Below are 21,722 nucleotides of genomic sequence, written 5' to 3'. Positions count from 1 at the left end.
TCTACAAACACAGCATCAATCCCCACCTTCCTCCACTTCTATTCCCAGAAACCACACACTTAATCTAAAGAAAGATGAAAGGTAATTAGAGTTATATTGCATATATTAGCCATGGCGTGAAGCAGGGAGTTATATAAGAGAGTAAATTATGGTTGCTATAGGAAACATAATTTGGTATTTGGGGCAAAAGCTTTAATTCTATTCAGGTCAACTATATTTTAAAGAATAATACCAAGAGAAAAATACTCTGAAAGATCAATTTTTTAAATAACAAACTTACAGAGATTTTATTTTTGTTCTAAAATGCATATAAAGAATAGCCAAGAAAATACTTGTTTCACAAATTGAATAAGGGAATGAAATTTCAGTGGCACTGATACTGACAACAGTCATAAAATTCCTCACTTTCTCTACTATATTCCTTATTTGTGTCCTATTGCTTAGAGAAACTGGATTCTATACAAGGTTTGTATTCTGATAGTAGAAATGTAAAAATCAGGTTCCTGTAATCTCTTTAAGTTCTGATATGCAATACTTTAAAATACATTTGGAATTAATTGCAGACAACAAAATCTGTTCATATTCTCTGGCAAATGAAAGACTGTGTTTTTAATAGTCAAAATGGGCCAGACTTGGGAAGTCAGGGGGGAAAAAAAAGAATTTGGACGGTCAGAAAATTTTTGTAATGTGAAACTTGGCAATTCTCACTGTGTGGCACTATGTTATCATTTTCATCACAGAGTTTTTTTTAATTGCATGTTAAAATGACTAAACAGAAATAACTTTCTAGGAGGCCAAAATTTTGTTTATTTATTTCTAGTGTTATTACTCTATACAGTTTCCAGAATTGTTAACAACAAAATGGCACTATAGTCCCTCTGTGCATGCACTTTTGATGCTTCCCTATAGGCTAGTACACATCAATTATATTACTTGTAATTAAGAGGGCAAATATTTTGCCAAAATCACCACCACCATGATAAATCCAAACAACTGCTATATGACTTTTGGGAATTCACATGCATGTTTTTTTTTTTTTTCTGTTCATAAATGCTACTCCTCTGAGGAGAAGTTTAAAAAGAAAAATTGTTAGTAATTTGCTACAAAATGTAAACTAGAGAGCCTTCATGATAGTACTTTAAGAAAATAATTACTACTTTTTTTTTCAAATAGTAGTCAAATGGTGATTAATCAAAGGGTGAATTTCATTTCCATCAAAAACCCACTGCATTGAAAAATCATTCTAAGCTATAAAAGGTAAACACAAATAATGACATTGCAAAAACATCCTACACAATTAATTTATATGTTTAAATTTATGAATACATATATTTTCTTGGCTACTGGCTGCAGTGATTCATAACTGAATATTTCTCTCATTATAAACTTTTTAATTAGAAAGAAAACATAATGCTCCCCAAAGCCAATAAAAGCTAGAGATACGGAAAAAAAAAATGTTGCAGAACAGCACAGATTATAAAAGAGGAAAACGAGTATAAGAAAAACTGGAAATTTAGATTAACCAAATCTGTTTTCTCTATCTTAACTGTGATCACATTGCAAATTAAATCTGATGTTTCCATTTTCAGTTTAATACAAAGATATTACAGAGAATGAAATATTTCTACTAACGTCATTCATTCTAATATAAGATTATTCTTAAATTTGAGAAGCAAGTTCGAGAAGCACCCAAATCACTCATCCACTTTCACCAAACAATACTTTTTATTGTACAGAATTGTTTCATTTACTGCCTACCTTTCTTACAGAGCCTCTTCGGGCTGATTAGAGCCTTTTGATGGGCTTGGAGTTTGTTCTCGCTCAGTTACAAAACTGTTACATCTCCTACTTACTAGGAACGTCAGATTTCCAAATGTGCCCGGTATGAAATGTAGGATCACAACTGTCTTACCCCTAGGGTGTCTTAATTGTCTGGTTGCTTAAAGTTTTTAGGGGTATATTGCACAGGTTTTAAAATATCTATTTCGTTTAAAACTTAAGAACAAAAGCAACCATGTCTGGTTCAGAATAAATCAAATATCCGTGGTCACTGAGTTAATTCCACATTAATGAACCTGCTGACAGGATACTTAATGCTGTGTTTCAGGGGTTGGCAGCCGCAACATATGTGCTGGCTGGAGACTCCAGATTCCAGAGGCACTTCATTACAAGGCAATCACCGCTGCCTCTGTTGGCCCCTTCTTGACAGCCTGGCTAAGGGGTTTGGACACAGGTAGGTGTGTGCAGTTAACCAGCAGGAGTCCACCCTGGACAAACTCAGTCATTTGTTCGGAAGGTAGCTAAGAAAAAGGAAGGAAGGAAATGGAGGGAGGGGTGGAGGGAGGAATTGTAAAAGGCAAAATAAAGAGGGACAGGATGCATAAAACACATCCTTTCTCCCCCCAAAGTGAGGAGTCCAGATGTTGAATAGGGGCCTGGATAAACAGGGAAGAGATTGTGAGGTGAAGGAAGCGGAGTAAGGCTAAAAACCTCCTAGATGTCTTCCAATGAAGGTTTAAGGGATCCCAAACAAAACTAAAAAACACTGTTGCCCTTGACCTCCCTTTCAGGATTCCTCCTATACATCTAGGTCTCTCTAATTAGTCATCAGCCTGCCCTAAGTTGCTCCCCGACTATCCAAGTTCATTGCCCCAACCAAAGCACACCTTCCTTTTAGATGATATTCCTTCTTCCAGGTAGCTAAAATCCCCAATAAATCTCAATCCCTGAATACTGTGTTTTTCTCTTTTGTGTGCATTTAATGAGCTGATCAAAGTGATATATCCCAAGCACAAGAGAGAACATTGATATTTTAATAGAAAAGCATTAACTCTGATGCTCTGGAATAAGGAAAGGTTTTTGCTTTGTTTTGTTTTGTTTTTTTGAATCTTGGATTTCACAATAGTTTCTTGGAGTAAGGAAAGTCTTAAAAGTGTGCTGTAGGTTCAACATTTCTCTCCTCTGATTTATGCCTGTCTCCTCCATCTCTGCATGGTCAAGTCCATAGCAATGGTTCTCATCCAGGGGCTTTTATGCCCCAGGCCCCAAGGAATGATTTGGCAAGGTCTGCAGATCTTTTTGATTGTTGGCTGGGTTGAGGGGCTTCAATGGGCACCGAGGGTGCAGAGGCCAGGGATGCCACTAAACATTCTAAGATGCACATGACAGCAACCCTCTATAAAACAGAGTTATCGAGCCCAAAATGTTAATAGTCCTGAGGTTGAGAAGCCCTGAGTTAAGAGTCAAATTTATTACAGTAGCATTATCACGCCATCCCATAGACTTCTTCACCCTTGGCTGCTAGCAGAACTAAGCCTCAGTAAATCCTGAGTCACAGTGAATCACAGATTTGAACACGAGGAAATGCTCTGTCCTGGAGGAATACAGGAGTCGGGGTGTGGGCTGAGGAACAGTTCTACCTCAGCCCACCCTGCCCTTCATCTCCCTCAGCTCCATCACGCTCGCCTGCCTGAGCAACAAGGGTACCAGACCGCCTGCTGAATGATGCCCAAATGACAAAGGAAAATACTTTATTGCCCTTCCCACTATTTATGCTTCCTCGAGAACAAAATAAGTGCTGGTTTTTACAAAGATGCAGAAAAGACAGTTTTGTTCTTTGGATTAAGTTTTTGTTTGCTGTTGTCTCTGCCTTTCAAGGTAAAAGATTCTCTTTAAAAAAGAATGCATTTGGGGTCTATCTCAGTTTTTGACCTCTGCTCAAGATTAGTGAGGAGGAAGAGATGGTCTGGAAATATTTTTAGGCAGTCCTAAGTACATTAAAATGAATATTCCTATGATTGAATTCATTTTTTAAAAACTTCCTTCATTAGTTTTTAAAATTAGTTTTTAAAATGAAGCACAGAGACTATGCCCAAAGGTCGTATCTGTTTAGTGGGCAGCTTTCTCTAACTAGTTGGATCTGTTTCAGGCTGGACTTCAAACATAGCCTGGAGAAGACTTCTCTCTTTACACTATTACACATAAAACACATTTATATAGCCATTAGGTAATCAGTTCTTAGATTTTTTTTATCAATTAATACAGATAACATTTGTAACAGAGAAAACCATTTGCATAAGCCATATGTGGATGAATGAAATGATATACAAAAAGAAAAATAACAGGTACTATGACAAAAAAAGCTAAGTAACCAAACTCAGAGTAAAGAACTCCAAACTCAAGCCTTTTTCTACTAGATGATAAAGATGTTGAAGTCAAACTTAGAAATATACTTTTGCAATTCTCTTACCCACTTACAATGTAGAATGCAAAACTATCTAAAATATATTTTAAAATATTTTTTGTTGACATATATGTTCATAAAGAATTATGCTAGTACAGATCTCTATAGAGGCTCTTTTCTTGAATGAGATATAATTCAATATAATGTTAGTCTTTAAAGAGAATGTTTAAAAATATTATATTAATATATATATTAAATAACATTAAAATATTCTGAATTCATGACTAAAACCAAATTTTGAAAACTTTTTTATAAATGGTCAGATAGGTGTAAAATATTAAGACCTTTGCTTTCATTATAAAACTATAAGTAGTAAATTTGCATCTCATAAATGGTTCTATAATCAGATTAAAAAAATAAGCAGTGAAGTATCTTCAGATGAACTATTCTGCTATCTCTGTAGTTCTCTACCTTACCACATTTAAAAAGTATGTTGTTAATTCAGGAGATAGTCTACATAAAACAGTCACTAGAAATCATCTTGCAAACTGCAGGATGTTAATAATTACAACTCCCTTCAATTTCTATGGTTTTACAATAATTGTTATTATTGTTACCTTGTACAGCTTTTCAAACAACACTTCCTTCTCAGAGCTGATTGCCTTCTTCCAATGAGTACCAAAGGCATGAAAACCAGAGCCTTTGTATAAAATTACTATAAGCTTAGCAAACTTAAAGCATCAGCTTAATTCTTTGGCACACTCAGTTTTAGAAGAATATCTCCTACAAAAGAGATCTCTTACCCTGAGTCTTCTCTGCGCGAAGAACCCCAAAAGACTGTATGCCAACAATTGCTTCTTTTTTTTAAAGAGTATAATCTAAATTGTATTTTCTTTTTTTGTTTCCTCATTTAAATTTTTTTTAAAACAGTGAATACAAATCTCATGTCTTTTCCTCCATTTTCCCCTCTTCCCTTTGACATGAAAATATGGAAGCAACCTGATCTCCTATTTCTAAATGTTCAATTTTAGCTAACCTCAAAAAGGAAGTGGGAAACGATGCACAAAATTACAGATTCTCACGTGCAAAAGAACAACTATTAATTACACAAACCTCATGGGATCCATTTTTATTTGCAATATCCACATACCTTTCAAAGTTCCAATTCTCAACAAATTTACCTACTCTATTTGCCTGCCAGACAGACCCACAGTATTATATTATAATTGATGGCACATGCAGCTGCACTTTTCCATATACTCCTTTTGTTTAATATATGCTATTTTCACAGCTTAGAGTGATAAAAGGACAATATTGTTGCTCCTTTGCCTGGCTTCCTCCTATTTAAGCATTAGTCCTTATACCACAGCTAATAGTATGTGCTCAACAAATGCTTATTGAATACTGAATAAATCAATTTCAGCTACGTTTATGGACTTCCACTGCAAACATATTCTTAACAGTCAAGAAATAATCTCGGGCTATTTTTCGGCACCTGTATCCTAAAGGCATCAATAATCTTTCTCTTTTCTATTAAAAAAACAGTGTGTTTGTTACATTGCACAATTACCACAAATAAGCCAACCAAACATATTCAAACCTCTGATAAACTTAGCCACACATAATTTTGTCAGGTAATTCATTTAAAAAATGTTGTTCAGTCAGTTGGACAAAAAAAGCACATAATTTCTGTTCTAAGAAAACCTTTCCTCAAAGATTTCTGCTTAAAACCAAAGGAAGACTACAAAGAGCTGCACCCTCTAATTTACAAAACAGATTAATACTCATTCTTCCAAAAGATTAAAATGCATAAGAAAACAAGATGTGTGGCAGGTTTATGGTATGCACTGTCCCAGAACGAATAACTGTGCAACCACAAGACACTGACCGGATTCCTGGGAAGTCCAGCTAAGAAACTGAGTGTGTGTATTTATACACACACACATGACACATACATGTGCTTACCATGACCTGAAGACTTAAATTCTCTAGTTTGTTTTGTTTTGTGTTTTTTTAGAATCCTTGCTGGGATACGTGGAAAGTTAAAATCCTTGCTTTTTAATCTTGCAACAAAGAAAAGACAAATACTAAGACATTCTTTTCAAAATTTTTGAGGGGAAGAAATGTTGATTCTTATTATTTAGGCCATGATCCTATTCTTCTCATTTTAGTCAACTTCTGAAGTTAACACTGGAAACCATAGCCAAACTGTTCACATAATAATGTGAAAACGGTTAAACACTCTACCGGCAATGTGTCTATACTGGTCCACGCTCCACAGTTTAACAGTCTGATTGTAAATGGTCTGTGCCTTCTTCAGCTATAAATTTCAATCAAGATTACTTTATGACTTTGTGATAGGTAGCACTCTAAAATGTGTGACACAGGCCTGTGTCCCTAAATATCTAGGTGGCTCTTGATATAGTACTTATTTGGAGTTTGGACTATTCTACTGGTTTTCAAAGTGTGGTCCCTAGTACAGCAGTATCAATGTCACCTGGAAACTTGTCAGAAATAAAAATTATGAGCTCAGGGCGCCTGGGTGGCTCAGATGGTTAGGCGTCTGCCTTCGGCTCAGGTCATGATCCCAGGGTCCTGGGATCGAGTCCCGCATTGGGCTCCCTGCTAGGCGGGGAGCCTGCTTCTCCCTCTGCCTCTGCCTCTCTCTCTCTCTGACTCTCATGAATAAATAAATAAAACATTAAAAAAAAAATTATGAGCTCATACTGAGACATACTAAATAAGAAACTAGAAGGCCCAGCAATACCTGTTTTAACTTCCAGGTGATTTTGATATGTAGACAAGTTTAAAAACCTCTGGCTACATAATCCTAAAGCCTTCTCAAACCATCAAAATCCATTGTTATTAAATCAAATATATCTTCTGGAACTAGAACCACATTCAATCAAATGCACTCAATTATTCCTAGTAATCTGAGTAAAATCTCATAATAAAAAATATCACGTTCTATTAGTAGTATTTAGAAATTTGCTGCATTTTCACAAGGACATTTATATTAGCAAGCTTTTCCCGATTAAGTGGACAGTGTGACAAATATTAGAGATCACTTTAACTAACACTGGTGATCTCTGAATTAAATCTTTGCTTCCTTTATAAGTAGGTGCCTTATTCCAGCTGTTGTGAAAACTAAATATATACTTTTTGTGACATTTTGTATCTATTTCTCAAGGTCAGCTGCTATGAGCAGTGTTCTCTCACTTTCCCACCCTACCTGTGAGAAATACTGGACTTTGACTCAAAAGGTGCAATTACATGCTGGAGAAAACATTTATGAAACTCCCAGAACAGACCAAAGAAATGAGGCATTTTAGGATCCCCTCCTGCAGAAAAGGTTAACTAGTCAGGAAGTACGAAGCCTCATACTTTTAAAGTAACCCCAAACAGATAGGATCCTAACATGTGATTCGGTGAAGTCTATTTCTATAGTTAACAACCCAGAAATTGTTTTACTTAAGCCATAAATCCCAAACATGACATTGTTAGACTTCCGATGATGATACCTTCCATTTTTCTGAGGTTCTTACCAAAGGAGGACAAAAATAATCCTTTGAAATGACACAAAGCTTGGATGACAGGGACCAAAAGGAAAAGCTGTTAAAAAAACAGCAGGGGTCAAATTTAAAAGTTAACTTTTGCTCTCCAAGATAAAGTTTCCTCTCCCACCCAGTTTCTGTTGGGGCAGGTGATTGCCTTACAGCAAACTCCCACGCTTCCTTTAACACTCTCACGTCAATCCAACTTTTTCATGGAGACAAACGCTCCTATCTTTTCACACCATACTACTAAAAGGGGCTCTTATTAGCCAAATAAGCTGACATATTCTTTAAAACAATGCCCTCAATGTCCCTCAATTTTGTCAAGAAAATAATGGAGAAAACTACAAAACCCAGAACTACTACATTTCTGCTCCAGGCACACACACAGAATTGCTTTCATTGAGAATCCAGAAAGCATTTATTTTACAGTACTCAGTAAAAGCATATTAAAATCTTCTGCCCTGGCATCTCAGACCTATAAAGTATTTAGTCATGCAAGTGACTAAATCCTGTGTGAAGATGATTAATGCATCCAGCAACCTAGTTCATTTCCAATTTGCCGTTTTCAAACATTTTCAAACTCCTTTCAGGAGTATATACGTCTTAAGTTAGTTAGATATTTGGCAGCACTTTATGTCAAAAGGTTTCTAAAGAAACAAACAAACAAACAAGAAACAAAGCCGTAAGAAACAGTCACCAAATGTCTTTTTTAAAAAATCCTTCACATAGCACTTGGTATAGGTCTTCAGAATTTTCAACACTTTACATCTACCGAAGAACTAAAATTTACTCAAATGCAAGACTTAACATTTGCAAAGACATAAATTTGTTTCTCTTAATTTCTGTATTTATCATATACATACTGCCTTTCAACTGAGTGATTCTAAACTTATGTGAGATCAAGAATGAAAAAAATGGCCATAGGACCTCACAGGCCAATTCTCTATTCCTCCTCCATGCTGGAAGAGTGACAGGTCACCTGGGCAAAGGACAGAACATTTTAAGGCAAGATGTTAATAGCTTTAAAAATGCCTGTGGCCTGTAACTTCTTTTGGCTTCCCCAACAGACGACTTCACCTACACTTCACACAGCTAAGGTGTATCATGTGCTCTTGATGTATAGTCATATACTTTATTTTATTCTACAGAGGTTATATTAGTAAAGTGGCCCTTAACTGAAATAAAATAGAGTAAAAAGCTCACACTGCCTCCTACTGTTAGAAGGAAAATTTCATGAGGTCAAAATGGTCCACAAATTGCCGTTTAATGGGAGTAAAGAATTTATCTTAGTTTTTTCTTTCTCTTTTTAATATAATGACCTATTTTTAAATCAAAACCTCAAGTACTAAGATACTGTGTGCAACCCATACAAATGTACTGCAGAAAACACTACTAGGTATAACTTCAGGGTTGGAAATGATCTTCCTCAAACATGTTTTTGACTTGTTATGTGATGTAATTAAACAAAACAAAACATTGGAAAAAAAAAAAGAGGAAAGAAAGACAAAGAAAAGAAAGAAAAGTTAAAAGCACTGCCCTGCCTGGTCAGGTGATGAGTGACTTTACCAAATCGAAGGCAGTATTAGCAGTTGGTTTCTCCCCTTCTCTACCCACAGTGAAGTAAACCCCTCCCTGTTAGCAGAACAGATTCAATATCCTGCCTATCTTGTAGTCAAATGATAATGGCCATACCCCCAGGGCTGCCTAGACCTTTATGATTTTCTCCCATATTTCAGGAGTTGGAAGTAATGTCACCCAACTTGTCACTCTGGTATTTCTGTTGGGGGCATCATGCACCTGCCCCTATCCACTTCAGCCATGATCCTATATTAAATCACTGAATATGAAACACAGAAACACAAACAATAGTTTTGGGTTTGTTTCTTTAAAAATGACATTTGTATTAAAAGTCTTAAAATGAAGAGACAATGATTAAACGCGTATCTGGAATTAAAAATTACAATTAGTTAGAATTCTCTTGGTACATCACAACAGTAAAATTTTGCTCTTTGCTTCTGGAGGAACACCCTAGAACAGATAACCAAAAAATTTTTTAAAAATAATATAAAAGGGGAGCTAAATACCTGAACATTTGAACACAATGAAGCAAAATAAGAAAGAAAGAAGGGAAAAACAAAAAAAAACAAAAAAAACATTGCAAGACATGGAAATTACACTTTAAAGGCTGGAAATAATAAAGAAATTCACCAAACAACAGGCCCTATTGTCCTGGCTCCTTCAGGAAGATTACAGAAAGGAAACTAGGAAGTGGTTTGGGGAAGAGCAGATTCTGGGATATGGTGGGAAGTTCACAGGTTGGCACCGGCTGGAACAGCTGAGTTTTGAAGGCACTCTGCAGACACAGGGGTGCTGGGGGCCCTGAATCACATTTTTGAAGTCTTTGTACTGTATTTTAAAGAGCTAGTCATCAAAACGTGTCACTGCCAACCAAAAAGAAAAAGCTAAACTAAAAAAAAAAAACAACAAAAAACACACACACGCACACAATAGTACACACAAAAATGTGCAGATCTGTAACATTTTTTTTTCACAGCTGATAAAAAAAAAAAATACTACCGTTCTCCCCCAGACTCCCCTTTGATACAGTAGGTAAACAAAATAGATTTTTTTTTTTTTCCCACAAATATCAGCAGACACTTTCTGGCACCCCACACTGTATTGGCATCAGTGTTTACAGTCCCAGTTCAGATGTGCATACTTCAGATTGGATACACTGTAATAAGAATCCAACTTTGCATAGACATCCTTAGAATCACAATCAGTCACACGGTTGCCCTTCCAAGCTGGCAGAAAAGGAACCCGATCTTAATTTCCAGCTACTCCTGGAAAACAAGGAAAAAACAAAAGTTTCTTCCCTTCCTCCTGCTCCTTCATTTGGTTCTCCCGGACTTCCTTCCATGTATTTAAAACTTGGAACTAGAAAAGGGTTGTTGGGGAAAAAAAAAAAAAAAAAAAAAATCCCCCCTCCCTTTCCACCTTCTCCCCGTACTCTTCCTCCCCACCCCACTTTTTTTTTTTTTTTTCCAGGCTGAAACTTTCGCTTGCTGGTGTCAAGCTGCCAATACAGCGCCCTAACGGCTATTTAAACGGGGAAATATGCGTCAACCAAAATCAATGAGAAACGTACATGCTTCCAAGAACCACATTTCCACCGGGTCTCGGATGGTGAGGACGGGGGAACCCCTTCGGACACGGGGCGGAAGCAGGGGGCGCCGGCCGCAGAGGCCAGCCGGGCTCCCGGGACACCCCGGCCAATGCAAAGTCGTCTCCAATCTCAAAGCAAAAAGAAAAATCACATTGAGAGAGTCGGGTGCGTTTGGCTTTTGTGCGCAGAGCGCGGCCGGCGCGCGGCAGCCGCGGGCGCCTCAGAGGATCACGCAGGCCGAGCAGCAGCCCTCGTCCCCGTTGGGCTGCGCCGCGTAGTTCATCTGCCGCACGATCTCTGCGAACAGCTCGTCCACCGAGGCTTTGTTTTTGGCCGACGTCTCCATGAAGGGGCAGCTCCACTCCTCGGCCAGGGCCTTGCCCTCGCCGTACGAGACCTCTCGCTCGCCCTCCAGGTCCACCTTGTTACCCACCAAGATCATGGGTACACGCTCGTACCGCTTCACGCGGATGATCTGGTCCCGCATGGGCTTGATGTCCTGGAAGCTCTGCTGGTTGACGAGGCTATAGACGAGGATGAAGCCCTGGCCGTTCTTGATGTACAGGTCCCGCATGGACGCGAACTGCTCGGTGCCCGCCGTGTCCAGGATCTCCAGCACCGACGGCGACGAGTCCACCTCAATCTCCTTGCGGTAGAAATCCTCGATGGTGGGGTCGTACTTCTCGATGAAGGAGCCCGTCACAAACTGCACGGTGAGCGCGGACTTGCCCACGCCGCCCGAGCCCAGCACCACCACTTTGTACTCTCTCATGGCTCCGTCGGCGCTCTCGCCGCGCCTGCCGCGGCCCCGTCGGGGCTGCGCGCCGGAGAAAGCCTAGGCTTGGCGGCTGGGACGAATTCTCCTCTTCCTCAGCCTTGTAGGGAAAACCTAGGAGAGAGTGGCTAGGGAACGCAGGGCTCAGAAATCACCAAACGGGGGCCGGGGGCCGGGAGCCAGGGGCCGGGGGCCGAGCTGGCGAAGGCGGCGGCGCGTCCCTGGGGCGCGGGTCCGGGGCCCCGCAGCAACCCGCGGCGGCAGCGGTAGCCTTGGCGGCGGACCTGGAGGACAATGCCGGCAGCCTGTGCGAGGCGACGGTTGCAGCTTTTCGTTGCGGCCGCCCGGGAGGGCGAAAAGGTGGTGGCGGTGGGCTGCGGAGGTGGCTGCTAATTGCGCGCCGGACCGGAACGCGCGTGGCATGAGTCCCCGTTGAGCGTGCGCCCACCGCCGCGGCCCATCGCGCTCTCTCTCCCGCAGCGTCCGCGGAGCGAGGGCTTCCTACTCGCCGCGCGCAGCCCGGCCCTCCCCGCCCAGGCGAGCATGCCCAGTGAGCCGACGGCCGCGCCCGGCTGATCCGCCGCTCCTGGTTTTCCGGGGGGCCGGGCGGGGGCGGGGCTGAGGGTGGGGCTAACGATTTGAGTTTGGTGGAGCGGCTTGCGAGAGGCTCTGGTCCAGGAGCTGGATGAGAAATGTGTGGGAGTGTGTAGGTGTTTGAGGGGTGCTGGGAAAGCTCAGGTGAGAGGATGAAGGTGTGGGAGGACGGGTTCGTGCATAAGGGCGGTGGCTCTGCGAGAAGCGCGTGGGCGCGGTGGGCCGCTCCCGTGAAGGGTTGGGCTGTGCTCTTGCGGACTCCGGTTATCAAAAGCTCGTGGACTCCACTCTCCGAGCCCGCAGCGAGTGTGCGCCGTCTCAGGGCCGGAGACGCAAAGGGCATTTGAGCGCGAGAGCAGCGGGTGGAGCATCTTTGCCCACCCACAGTGCAGCTTTTTCTAAACCCTTCGCTTCGGAAACACCACTTGGCCTTCTCTGGCCACTCCTCCTGCAGTTCATCTCCTCGACAAAGAAAACGGGAACTCTGGGGCTTGAAATCCTGTCCCGACAGGGGAAGGGGTTGCCTCTCGGGACCGGAGCTCTCAGGGGCTGAGACTCGGCGCGTCCCACCCACGTCCCCACTCGGCTGGGGCGGAAACCCGGAGGTCGGACGAAAACCCAATCCAAAAGTCGTGGTGGCGCCTGCAGCTAGTCAGGGCATGCTCAGTGGGCAGAACAGGTTTTCGGGCTTAGAAATAGGAAGCTTTTGCACCACACACCCACACTCCAGCTCAAATTACCTCTCCCAGACTCGGGGCCCATTGGTTCCGGGGCGCAAATCTCACACCCCTAACTGTTGTTCCATTGGCTACCGCCAAGGTTTTACCAGTTTGGGTTGCTTCATTGGCTAAAAAGTAGCCTCGGCTCACGATTGGTTATTTATAGAGATTGAGTTGGGAGGCGGAGGCACAGCTGTTCTTTCTCTGCTGCTCCCCCGCCCCCTTCCTCCCACTTCCCCAACCTAGTCGTTTTGAAGCTCCGAGTGAAAAAATAAGAGGAATTTAGGCGGAGAGCTCAGAGCTAAATATAGTTCTTTGTTGGTGTTTTCGAGAGAGTATGACTTCGCAGTGCCCAGTCACGACTGTCCCTTAAAGGGAGCAGAAAGGTCTAGTTACAGTTCTTGGTCCACAAGCAACAGCAAAGTTGCCAAGTGTTTTGCAGGGAGGGAAGTGGGGGACTAGGGTGTGGAAATGGGCCACTTTGAGTTCGTGTCACTCGGAGGGGTGGGGGAATGCCCAGGCTTGCCCTTATAAAACGTCTTCGTTTTGGGCAGGCGGTCTGCAAATTTGGCTGGGCTCGCACTCACGGGAGGTGCGAGGGAGATGCCTCGACTTGCTCTGAGTCTCTCTCCTTCCTCGCGGAGGAGAGATGTCAAGACCTGTCAGAAGACTCAGCGAAGTTTGCGTGAGCCCTAAAGTGAAGCGGGTAGGAGGGGACTGAGCTGCGTCAACCCAGGCTCTGAGTCTTGCCTTTTTTTTATCCGATGCTACTTCCCACTCCCCTTGCGCATCAGACAGACGAACCAGGCTGTGTGCTAACGTTTGGTTTCAGTTCCTTAGTCCCGCCGTGACTCACGGCCACGTTTGCGAGTTCCTGGCTGTAGCTCAGAATCTGCAGCGTGAAGTCCCCCGCCACCCGACCTGGCGGGATGTGGGCGGCAGCCACCGCCTTGGGTGGGGTAGGTGGTGCCCACCCCTGCCCCCGGCCCCACCCTTTTAGTGGAGAGAACGGTTTAACCTTGACTATCAGAGAGCCTGGATATAACTATGCTTATATAATTCTCCAGAAAAACCTCTCAAAGGCATATTCACCTAACGTAGCTGAAGAGAACCCCCACAACATTTATTTACCCAGCATTTAATGTCTGGCAAACGTTTTACATGTCTCATATACTCCACATAATAATTATTATATCTATTTTAAAGATGAAGAAACTGAGTTCCTAGAAGATACTGGGTAACTTGCTTGTGATTTCACAGCCAGTGAGTGGCCAAGGTAGGATCCCAACCCAGGTGTTTAGCTGCAGAACCTGGTTTGTAACTACTAAGCCATACTACCTTCTCACAAGACAGTTCCCGGATTTTACTCTTTCTTAGGTTCAGTCTTCAGGTAGTGTGATCAGACTGTCTCTTAAACCCAAGCAAGAGGGACCTCTCCCCTGTGGTTCTTCTCTTGTAATGCCCCCCTCCCATGGGGTCAAGGAACCCGAACCCTCTTCTAGAGGCTGCAGGGAGTCAGAATTCTGGAATCCTCTGCCCAAAGAGTACCAACCCTCCTCCAGGACTTGATGGGACCTTTGAACTCAGTCTTGGGTCCAGGAATGGCTCTTTGTTGGAGTGTGGGCAGTGCTTGGACTTGAGGGCTGAGGTGTGCACTCCCAGGCACTTTGGGCCCCTACTAGGTGCCGAAAGAGGGCTCAGTGGAGTCAGGTTTCCCTTCCCTGCCCCTTTCCAGCCTCCTCCTTAGAAGAGTCCAGGAATTCATGATTCACACCTCGCCATCCAGGTTCTTGTAAAGAGGTATTTGTCAGGGTGGGAGGAGAGATCAATCATATTTTGTTAACAGTTCGTTATCTTGATTTATAACTTAAATACTTAGATTACTGCTATGTGGGCCTCTCTTTGTCCTCTTGCCCACAAATACTGGGCGTGGTTCTCAGTATGACATAGTACAAAATACTTTGTCCTTTTCAGGTCTGGTGTCTAATCTCAAGAACCGGATATCAATTATTATCAGCAGGTCCCTTGAGCTCTCCTCACTTTAGTTTCCTGGTCTATAAAATGGTGATAATAAAATTTGCCCTACCCACCTAGCTACATGCAGAACCTTGGAGAGAGTCTAGTGACCAAACCCCTCATTTTGCATCAGAGAGAACTGAGCAGAATTAGAACCCTGGTATCCTAGCAGCACTTTACATGGTGCCATCTTGTCCTTGGGGATAATAATTAATAGATAATGGATGGGAACATGCTTTTAAAGCTGCAGTGCCCCATAAATGCATGGCAATTACTACCCTGACCCAGCCCCATCTAGAAGATACCACCCTCAGGACTTCAGGTAGTCATGTGGGTGGGTATTATTGAACCTTGGTACGAGTACCAGAAAGATGCCACAGTTTGAATACTTTCTATTAGGGATTCTTCAATAGTAACTTTTACTACATTCAGATGGTCTCCCGCAGAAAGATTTGCACTAGGGCTTTCGGATTGAAAATGAAGTAAGGAAATTGCTGATGCACAGATTTTTAAGGTTGGTCACTTCCTCCTGTGAAATCTGTTAGGTGTCTTTGCCTCACTTATGGCATGAATCATTATCTATCCTGTACCATAATTATTTACATGTCTGTGTCTTGTCACCCAGCACCGTGTGAATGCCTTGAGGGCAGAGTCCATATCTGGTTTATCTTTGGAGCCACCTCTGTCCCTGTATGCCTAGTATGGTGCCTACACGGGAGGCCCTCCATCAGTATTTATTGGTGAATATATGAATCACATTTTATTCCTTTTCCAAATTCCGCTTGTAGTAGATTATATTAATCCTTGGTGAGAGAGAACACTTCCTGGATTCTTAGAAAAAATGTATACTAATGTTTCAGTCTCCCTGAGTCATAAAAATGACTTTTAAGATGAGCAGAGTCTACTCTTATTTGGGTGAAAGCACAAAATCAGTGTGGTCTTGAAGAAAGATACCCAAGTGTCCAATGGATAAACCCTTTCTTTGAAGATGACTTAATTTTGCACATAACACGAAAAGGCATTTTTAGAAAACAATCTAATGTAAAAGTTACCGGGTAAGGACTGCTTAACCATTGACAATGTATGTTGCATAAACAAGGGTACCATCCCTTGGCCTTTGCTCACATAGTGGGCCTGCTGAGCTTCTGTGATGCTGAAGTTGGTCCTTCAAACAGCTGGATGGTTTCTTAGAATATGAATCTTCTAAGTCCTTAAGAACATAAGTACCTACCTGTCCTCTACATTTATAGAAAGTAGAGGTTTATTTCATCATGTTTGTAGTTTTAGCCGATGCACCTCTAGGTAAACATTTTAACTAGTGTTTCCTTTGAGCTTTTTTAAGGTTTCATTTTTTATGGTCCCATTTCGCTCTGTTTTTCATTTGAAAGGAGGGCATCAGTAAAGATGGAGAGATGGAAATCCAAGCAATAGGATGTCCGCTGAATGGAAGTTTTGAGGAGAGAACAGAGGAGGAGTCTGAGGCCTCGAGTAGGAATGCCGAAAACACATCCTTTCTCTTCAACAGTCAAAAAAAGCCAAGAGACCTGAACTGGAGCTGAGAGGGTGAGACGTTGAGGAAGTTCAAGCAACAAGCAAACATCTCTCCATAAACAGAAATGGCAAGGCATCTGCTGAAAGAAGGGAGGTCAGGTGTGGGCTTGGGAATCAGAGTAGAAATGAAACTGTTTTTAACAGTGACTGTGTGGTTCGCAACATGAAGTTGCTAAAGGTGCTAAATTTGGTTTACGTGAATCTGTGAAGATGCCAATTCAACTTCCTTTTTTTTTTTTTTTTAGGAAGGATCTTGATAACTCTTCTGGTCATATTCTATTAAAATTCCTGAGGGCTTTGTATCAACACATACAAATAAATAATTACAAAATTAACTGCTTATCTCCCATATGCCAACCTTTGTGAAAATACACACACAAACCACTGACTTATGTGAAGAAAAGTTTCATTACTAATGGGAAATTAAATGAACTCAATAAAACTGTCTTACGTATGCAGTCTCTTGAGTTTTTCTTTCTATTGCATGCTAAATTAAAATAAAACCTTGAGTACTTAAGCTCAGAAAATGAGTCATTTTGAGTAGTGGAATATTTGTCTAGAAAATGTACTTGTGTAGGGGGTTCTGTCACAATAAGAAAAAGAGTTATATTATTTTCATTAGAGAAGTAGTATATGGTTACTGTAAGGAATTTGGAATGTATAAAAAAGGAGAATAAAATGAAAATAACAAATGCCCCCCCCCAAAAAACCCTAACTTTTTTTAGTTTTCTATTTTATTGTCTTTTATTTTTATTTTATTGTCTTTTATTTATATATTTATAGTTTTCTATTTTATGTCTTTTATTATAGAATTATTTAAAATGTAGAAAACTAGTTCTGGTTTTCTTGTGGCTATTTTAACTTCCAACTCAGTGTAGGGCTTCACGTATTCTATAGCCAAGAAATAAAAAGTCAAATAAGACAAATATCTTAAGTACTTATTTATCAAAGAATTTTCCTCTTTTATTTAATGGGTTTTGATGGGAATATTTGTCTCTCGTATGCTAAAGTTGCCTAGGAAGTTGCTTTCTCAACAAAGTCCCTGAGCACAGCCTGGTTTGGGGTTGTTTGCCTGTTTGTCCAGAAGGTGGGATGAAGCATGTTCAGGTTCATGACCTCTGGGCAGCAAAACACAGCAGCCTGTCTGCACAATTAACGAGTGAATCAAGGGCTTCAGCTGCATTCTCCCAAATGGTTTTGTCCTTCTCCAGAAATGATCTTCCTCTTTGTGGCACACAGTGCCCTTTGATGTGTCAGCACCATTCAAAGCCTCGCTGTGACTTCTGCATCATTAACACATTTGTGCTTTCTTTGTCACTTTGCACCCAGGCTTCCATCTCTTTTGCCCTAAGTTTTCCCTGGGGCTTATAAGAAATCTGCCCCTCACTCTTTCCATGTGTCCTACTGTGTTTGGGAACTGAATTATTCTCACGGCTGTAAATTCTTTATCAGGAAAAAGGAAAAAAAAGATACTTTTGCTGACATGGTTTTAGGCTGAAATTTTCTCTCAACTGTTCTCAGTGTTTGATTTGAATAGAATACCAGGCATAAGCAACATTTAAAGTTGTATATTCATTGTAATAATGGAATGGAAATTTCTGAAAATTACATGTCTGATAAATCTACTTTCTCATTGAACCTCATATGTAGTAAAATTTCCTATCTTGAATAACACGTTTCCTATAGGGTGACCCAGGGAGTTAATATTTGGTGGCTGGAAGATAGAAATAACATTCACAGACACCACTGTATTTCCTCTGGCTAAGCTGAATAATTTTGTAAAAACAATAGTTTTGTTATCCTCGGTAAGCCTATGGTACTGAGAAGATCTTTCATTAAATGTCAGTTAAAATGCTGGGAAGAGGTTGGGTTGGACAAGCGAGACTATCTTTGACTCTCCCAGCATTATTTGTACTCTGTAGGCAACAGATAACCTCTAGGATGCTTTGAGACTGTGCCATGTAATTTCCCAAATACTAAATAGTCTATTTTTATTCTGTTTAATTCAGATACACTTTTATTAGTGTATAAAGCTACAAGTTAAATTAGGCCAACTTTATATGACCTTTATGTTTCAAGAATTACAGCTTGAGCCTAAGGTGGTTTCATTCTAAGAGCTGGGCAAGCCAGGGGAGGAAGGTCACAGCCAGTAAATCAGGCCAGTGAATGCACGCTTTTATAAGGGACCAAGGTACCACTGGAGAAGTAAGAGAAGAGATTGTCAAGGCTCATAAATGTGATGCAAGGGCAGCAGAAATCATCAGAGAGAAAGAGAGATGTCCGTTCAATGTAGTGCTCACCTCTCAGGTTACCCTTTGGGATTGCCCTGACGAGACTCCCTAACAGAAAGAAAAGTGCAATAGAGAAGCAAAGTCTTTAAACCACTGAGACGCCAGCAGCGTTTGGCCCACAGCTTCTGCAACATTTGATGCTGGGGCCTGTGGTATTTTGGCAACTGCAGCCACTACAGAGGGTCCCGGGGTGGACCTCTACAGCAGCACATATCTCTTCAGTGGATAGCAGCAGAAAAATTGTCACTTTGGGCATTGGCAGCTGCGGCAAAGACCTCAATATAATGAGCTGACACAGGAGAAAAGGGAATGGTCCAACCCATAGAGCAGTCAGGGAGGCTGGTCAGGGATGGTTGGGAAAGGGCAGGAGAGACGCCCCTAGAAGGTTCCAGCACTATTTGCAAAAGATTAACTTCCCACGCTGTTGTTAGAATCTAAGGAAAAATAATAATTATAAGATACATCATTGTGGCTATCTTACCCCTCAGCTGGCATAATGTAGGAATTTAGGTTACATGGCAAACTGTTTAGAAATAAGTTTTCTTAACAAGCCACAAAACTTTTCTAACACCCCCTCTTTCCCTTAGGATTTGCTGATCTTTTTTTAACATCTTCTAAAGTTGCCTCACACTGAAAGAATTAGAAATACTTATGGCTGCACTTAACTGGAAACCCAGCTAAGGGATGGGGAGGCCAAACAAAAGTTTATTTCTCACATAACAAGAAGTCTGGAATTGGAGTTCTTCTGGATGTGGTTCAACAGCTCAGTGAAGAGAAATGAGACCCAGTGATCAAGGCTGCTTTTGTGGCAGGAAGAAGGTGGGGCTGGGAGGGAGGGGCCAAGGATGCACAAGGAGGACCTTCCACTTTATCAAGAAACAAAAGCACCAAGAGACTTCAGTTAAATTTCCTGGGGCAGTGCTGCACTGAATGCTCTTCTAGCTGCAAAGGAGCCTGGGAAAATTCCCATTTAACTTTTCCACCTTTTACAGTGAAGGAAGATAAGAGAGAAATAAATAAAGAATGGTGTTGGGTAAGTCAGCCTACAATGTTTATGACAAACATCAGACCAGTCTTCTGAAACTCGGGATTTTTTATGCAATTGAATTTGCACATCATTTTTTCATGCCTGTCCAATAAATATTGGATGAGAGGTAAGTACAATCCCTTATCTGTTCATTGAAAAATCACATTTAAAAAATCCTTATTTGTTTTCAAGTCTGGTTGTGTATATGATACAACGTTTTGGGTAGCCCAGCTTTGGTTTATACAAAAACTTGCCAAAGAAACAAAAACAAAACAAAACAAAAAAAACTTAAAAAAAAAATTAGATGTCCGACAACTCCTATAAAGTAGAAAGAGCATTGGAATTTTAGTCTGACAGACATACTTTCAAATTTTGGCTCAGTCACTTCCTAGATGTAAAACTGGGTGACTTATTTAACTTCTGTGGTAGCCAGTCTCTAAGATGGCTCCCACTGTTCCCACCTCCTGGCATTCATACCCCTGAATAGTCCCCTCCCACAGTGTTTCAGCGTTGACCAATGGACCACAGTACAAAATGGTGATGTATCGCTTCTAAGATTATGTTATAAAAGACTGCTGCTTCTGCCTTGGGCTCTCTCTCTTTTGAATTTCTCAGTGTAGAAGTCAGCTGCCTTGTCTTCAGGACATCCAGGCAAACATGTGGAGAGGCCCATGTGACTAGGACCTGAGGTCCTTACTCCAACTGCTCTGAGTAACTGAGGCCTGCCAGTCACCCAGAAAGTGAACTTGGAAGTTAATATCCTCCAGCATTCAGATGACTGCTACTCCAGCCAACAGCTTGACTACAGCCTCATGAAAGAACCCTGAGCCAGAACCATTCCGCTAAGCTGCTCCCAGAGTCCTGACCCTCAGAAACTGTGAGATAATAAACATTCCTTATTTTAAGTTGTTAAATTTGGGGGTAAGCTGTTGTATAGCAAAAGGTAACTAATTGAACTTCTTCAAGCCTCAGTGTCATCATCTGTAAAGTGGGGATATAAATGGTTGTTATGAGGACAATACATACCCTATATGAAACTGCCCAGTGCAGTTCCTGCAACAGAATAAGGACATAGAAAAAATTAATTGGACAAATATTATTTGTTTGTAATCATTTTCACATGTTTACCCTTTTCAGGGTAAACTCACCTTTTTATTTTAGATTAGCACAGTTTTTTTTTTTTTTTTAAAGATTTTATTTATTTATTTGAGAGAGAGAGAATTAGAGAGAGAGAACACATGAGAGGGGATAGGGTCAGAGGACAAAGCAGACTCCCTGCCGAGCAGGGAGCCCGACGCGGGACTCGATCCCGGGACTCCAGGATCATGACCTGAGCCGAAGGCAGTCGCTTAACCAACTGAGCCACCCAGGCGCCCCTAGCACAGTTTTTAAAAATGCTTCTGCCTTTTGCTTTTCCCTAGTGCTAGTGTGGAATGCATGCTGTGGAACACGGCTGGCTGCGCAGCGTCGCCTTAGCATTCTACTGCACTGGGGATGGTTTTGTTAGTTAAGGTCACTTGTGTTTAAAAAAAAAAAAAGTCACGTGTATTTAATAATGGATGTCTCTCCCAGAATGCTAACCTGTAGTGTCTGATATATCTTCAGGGGCTACCAACTAAATAAAATATTGCTGTAAATAGATCCTGTCTTCTACTAGAAGACTTCTGGTTATTTTATTTTTTTAAAGATTTTATTTATTTATTTAGAGTGCATGTGCGTGCGTGCGTGTGTGCTGGCGTGGGGGGGGAGGGGCAGACGGGGGAGGGGAGAGAGAGAGGGAGAAAGAGAAAATCCCAAGCGGAGTTGGTGCTAAGCACAGAGCCCGAGGCGGGGCTGGATTTCA

At 41.5% G+C, this 21,722-nt stretch overlaps 1 protein-coding gene and 2 long non-coding RNA genes across 4 annotated transcripts; 2 read left to right on the top strand and 1 right to left on the bottom strand.

The window, feature by feature from the left end:
- Positions 1-8,134: 8,134 nt before the first annotated feature.
- RAP2B (RAP2B, member of RAS oncogene family) lies at positions 8,135-11,678 on the bottom strand. Its single transcript, XM_031039427.2, has one exon. It carries the CDS (start codon positions 11,676-11,678, stop codon positions 11,127-11,129), a length of 552 nt encoding a protein of 183 aa, XP_030895287.1. The 3' UTR covers positions 8,135-11,126.
- Positions 11,679-13,706: 2,028 nt separating this feature from the next.
- On the top strand, positions 13,707-16,505 carry LOC115944377 (uncharacterized). 2 transcript variants are annotated; one of them, XR_014147630.1, is made up of 4 exons: positions 13,707-13,953; positions 14,201-14,270; positions 14,372-15,524; positions 16,399-16,505. It is a non-coding gene; the product is annotated as an uncharacterized LOC115944377 (long non-coding RNA). The 2 variants fall into 2 exon arrangements; XR_014147628.1 differs by lacking the exons at positions 13,707-13,953; positions 14,201-14,270 and having other exon boundaries at positions 14,277-15,524.
- A 3,243-nt stretch (positions 16,506-19,748) lies between these two features.
- On the top strand, positions 19,749-21,520 carry LOC145722992 (uncharacterized). The gene is made up of 3 exons (XR_014147631.1): positions 19,749-20,006; positions 20,495-20,756; positions 21,301-21,520. It is a non-coding gene; the product is annotated as an uncharacterized LOC145722992 (long non-coding RNA).
- The last annotated feature ends 202 nt before the right edge of the window (positions 21,521-21,722 follow it).

The sequence above is a fragment of the Leptonychotes weddellii genome, chromosome 1 (assembly GCF_054177405.1).
Source record: "Leptonychotes weddellii isolate Sample4059 chromosome 1, ASM5417740v2, whole genome shotgun sequence".
In the NCBI taxonomy this organism is placed as follows: Eukaryota; Metazoa; Chordata; class Mammalia; order Carnivora; family Phocidae; genus Leptonychotes; species Leptonychotes weddellii.
This window is presented reverse-complemented; position numbering and strand designations above follow the sequence as displayed.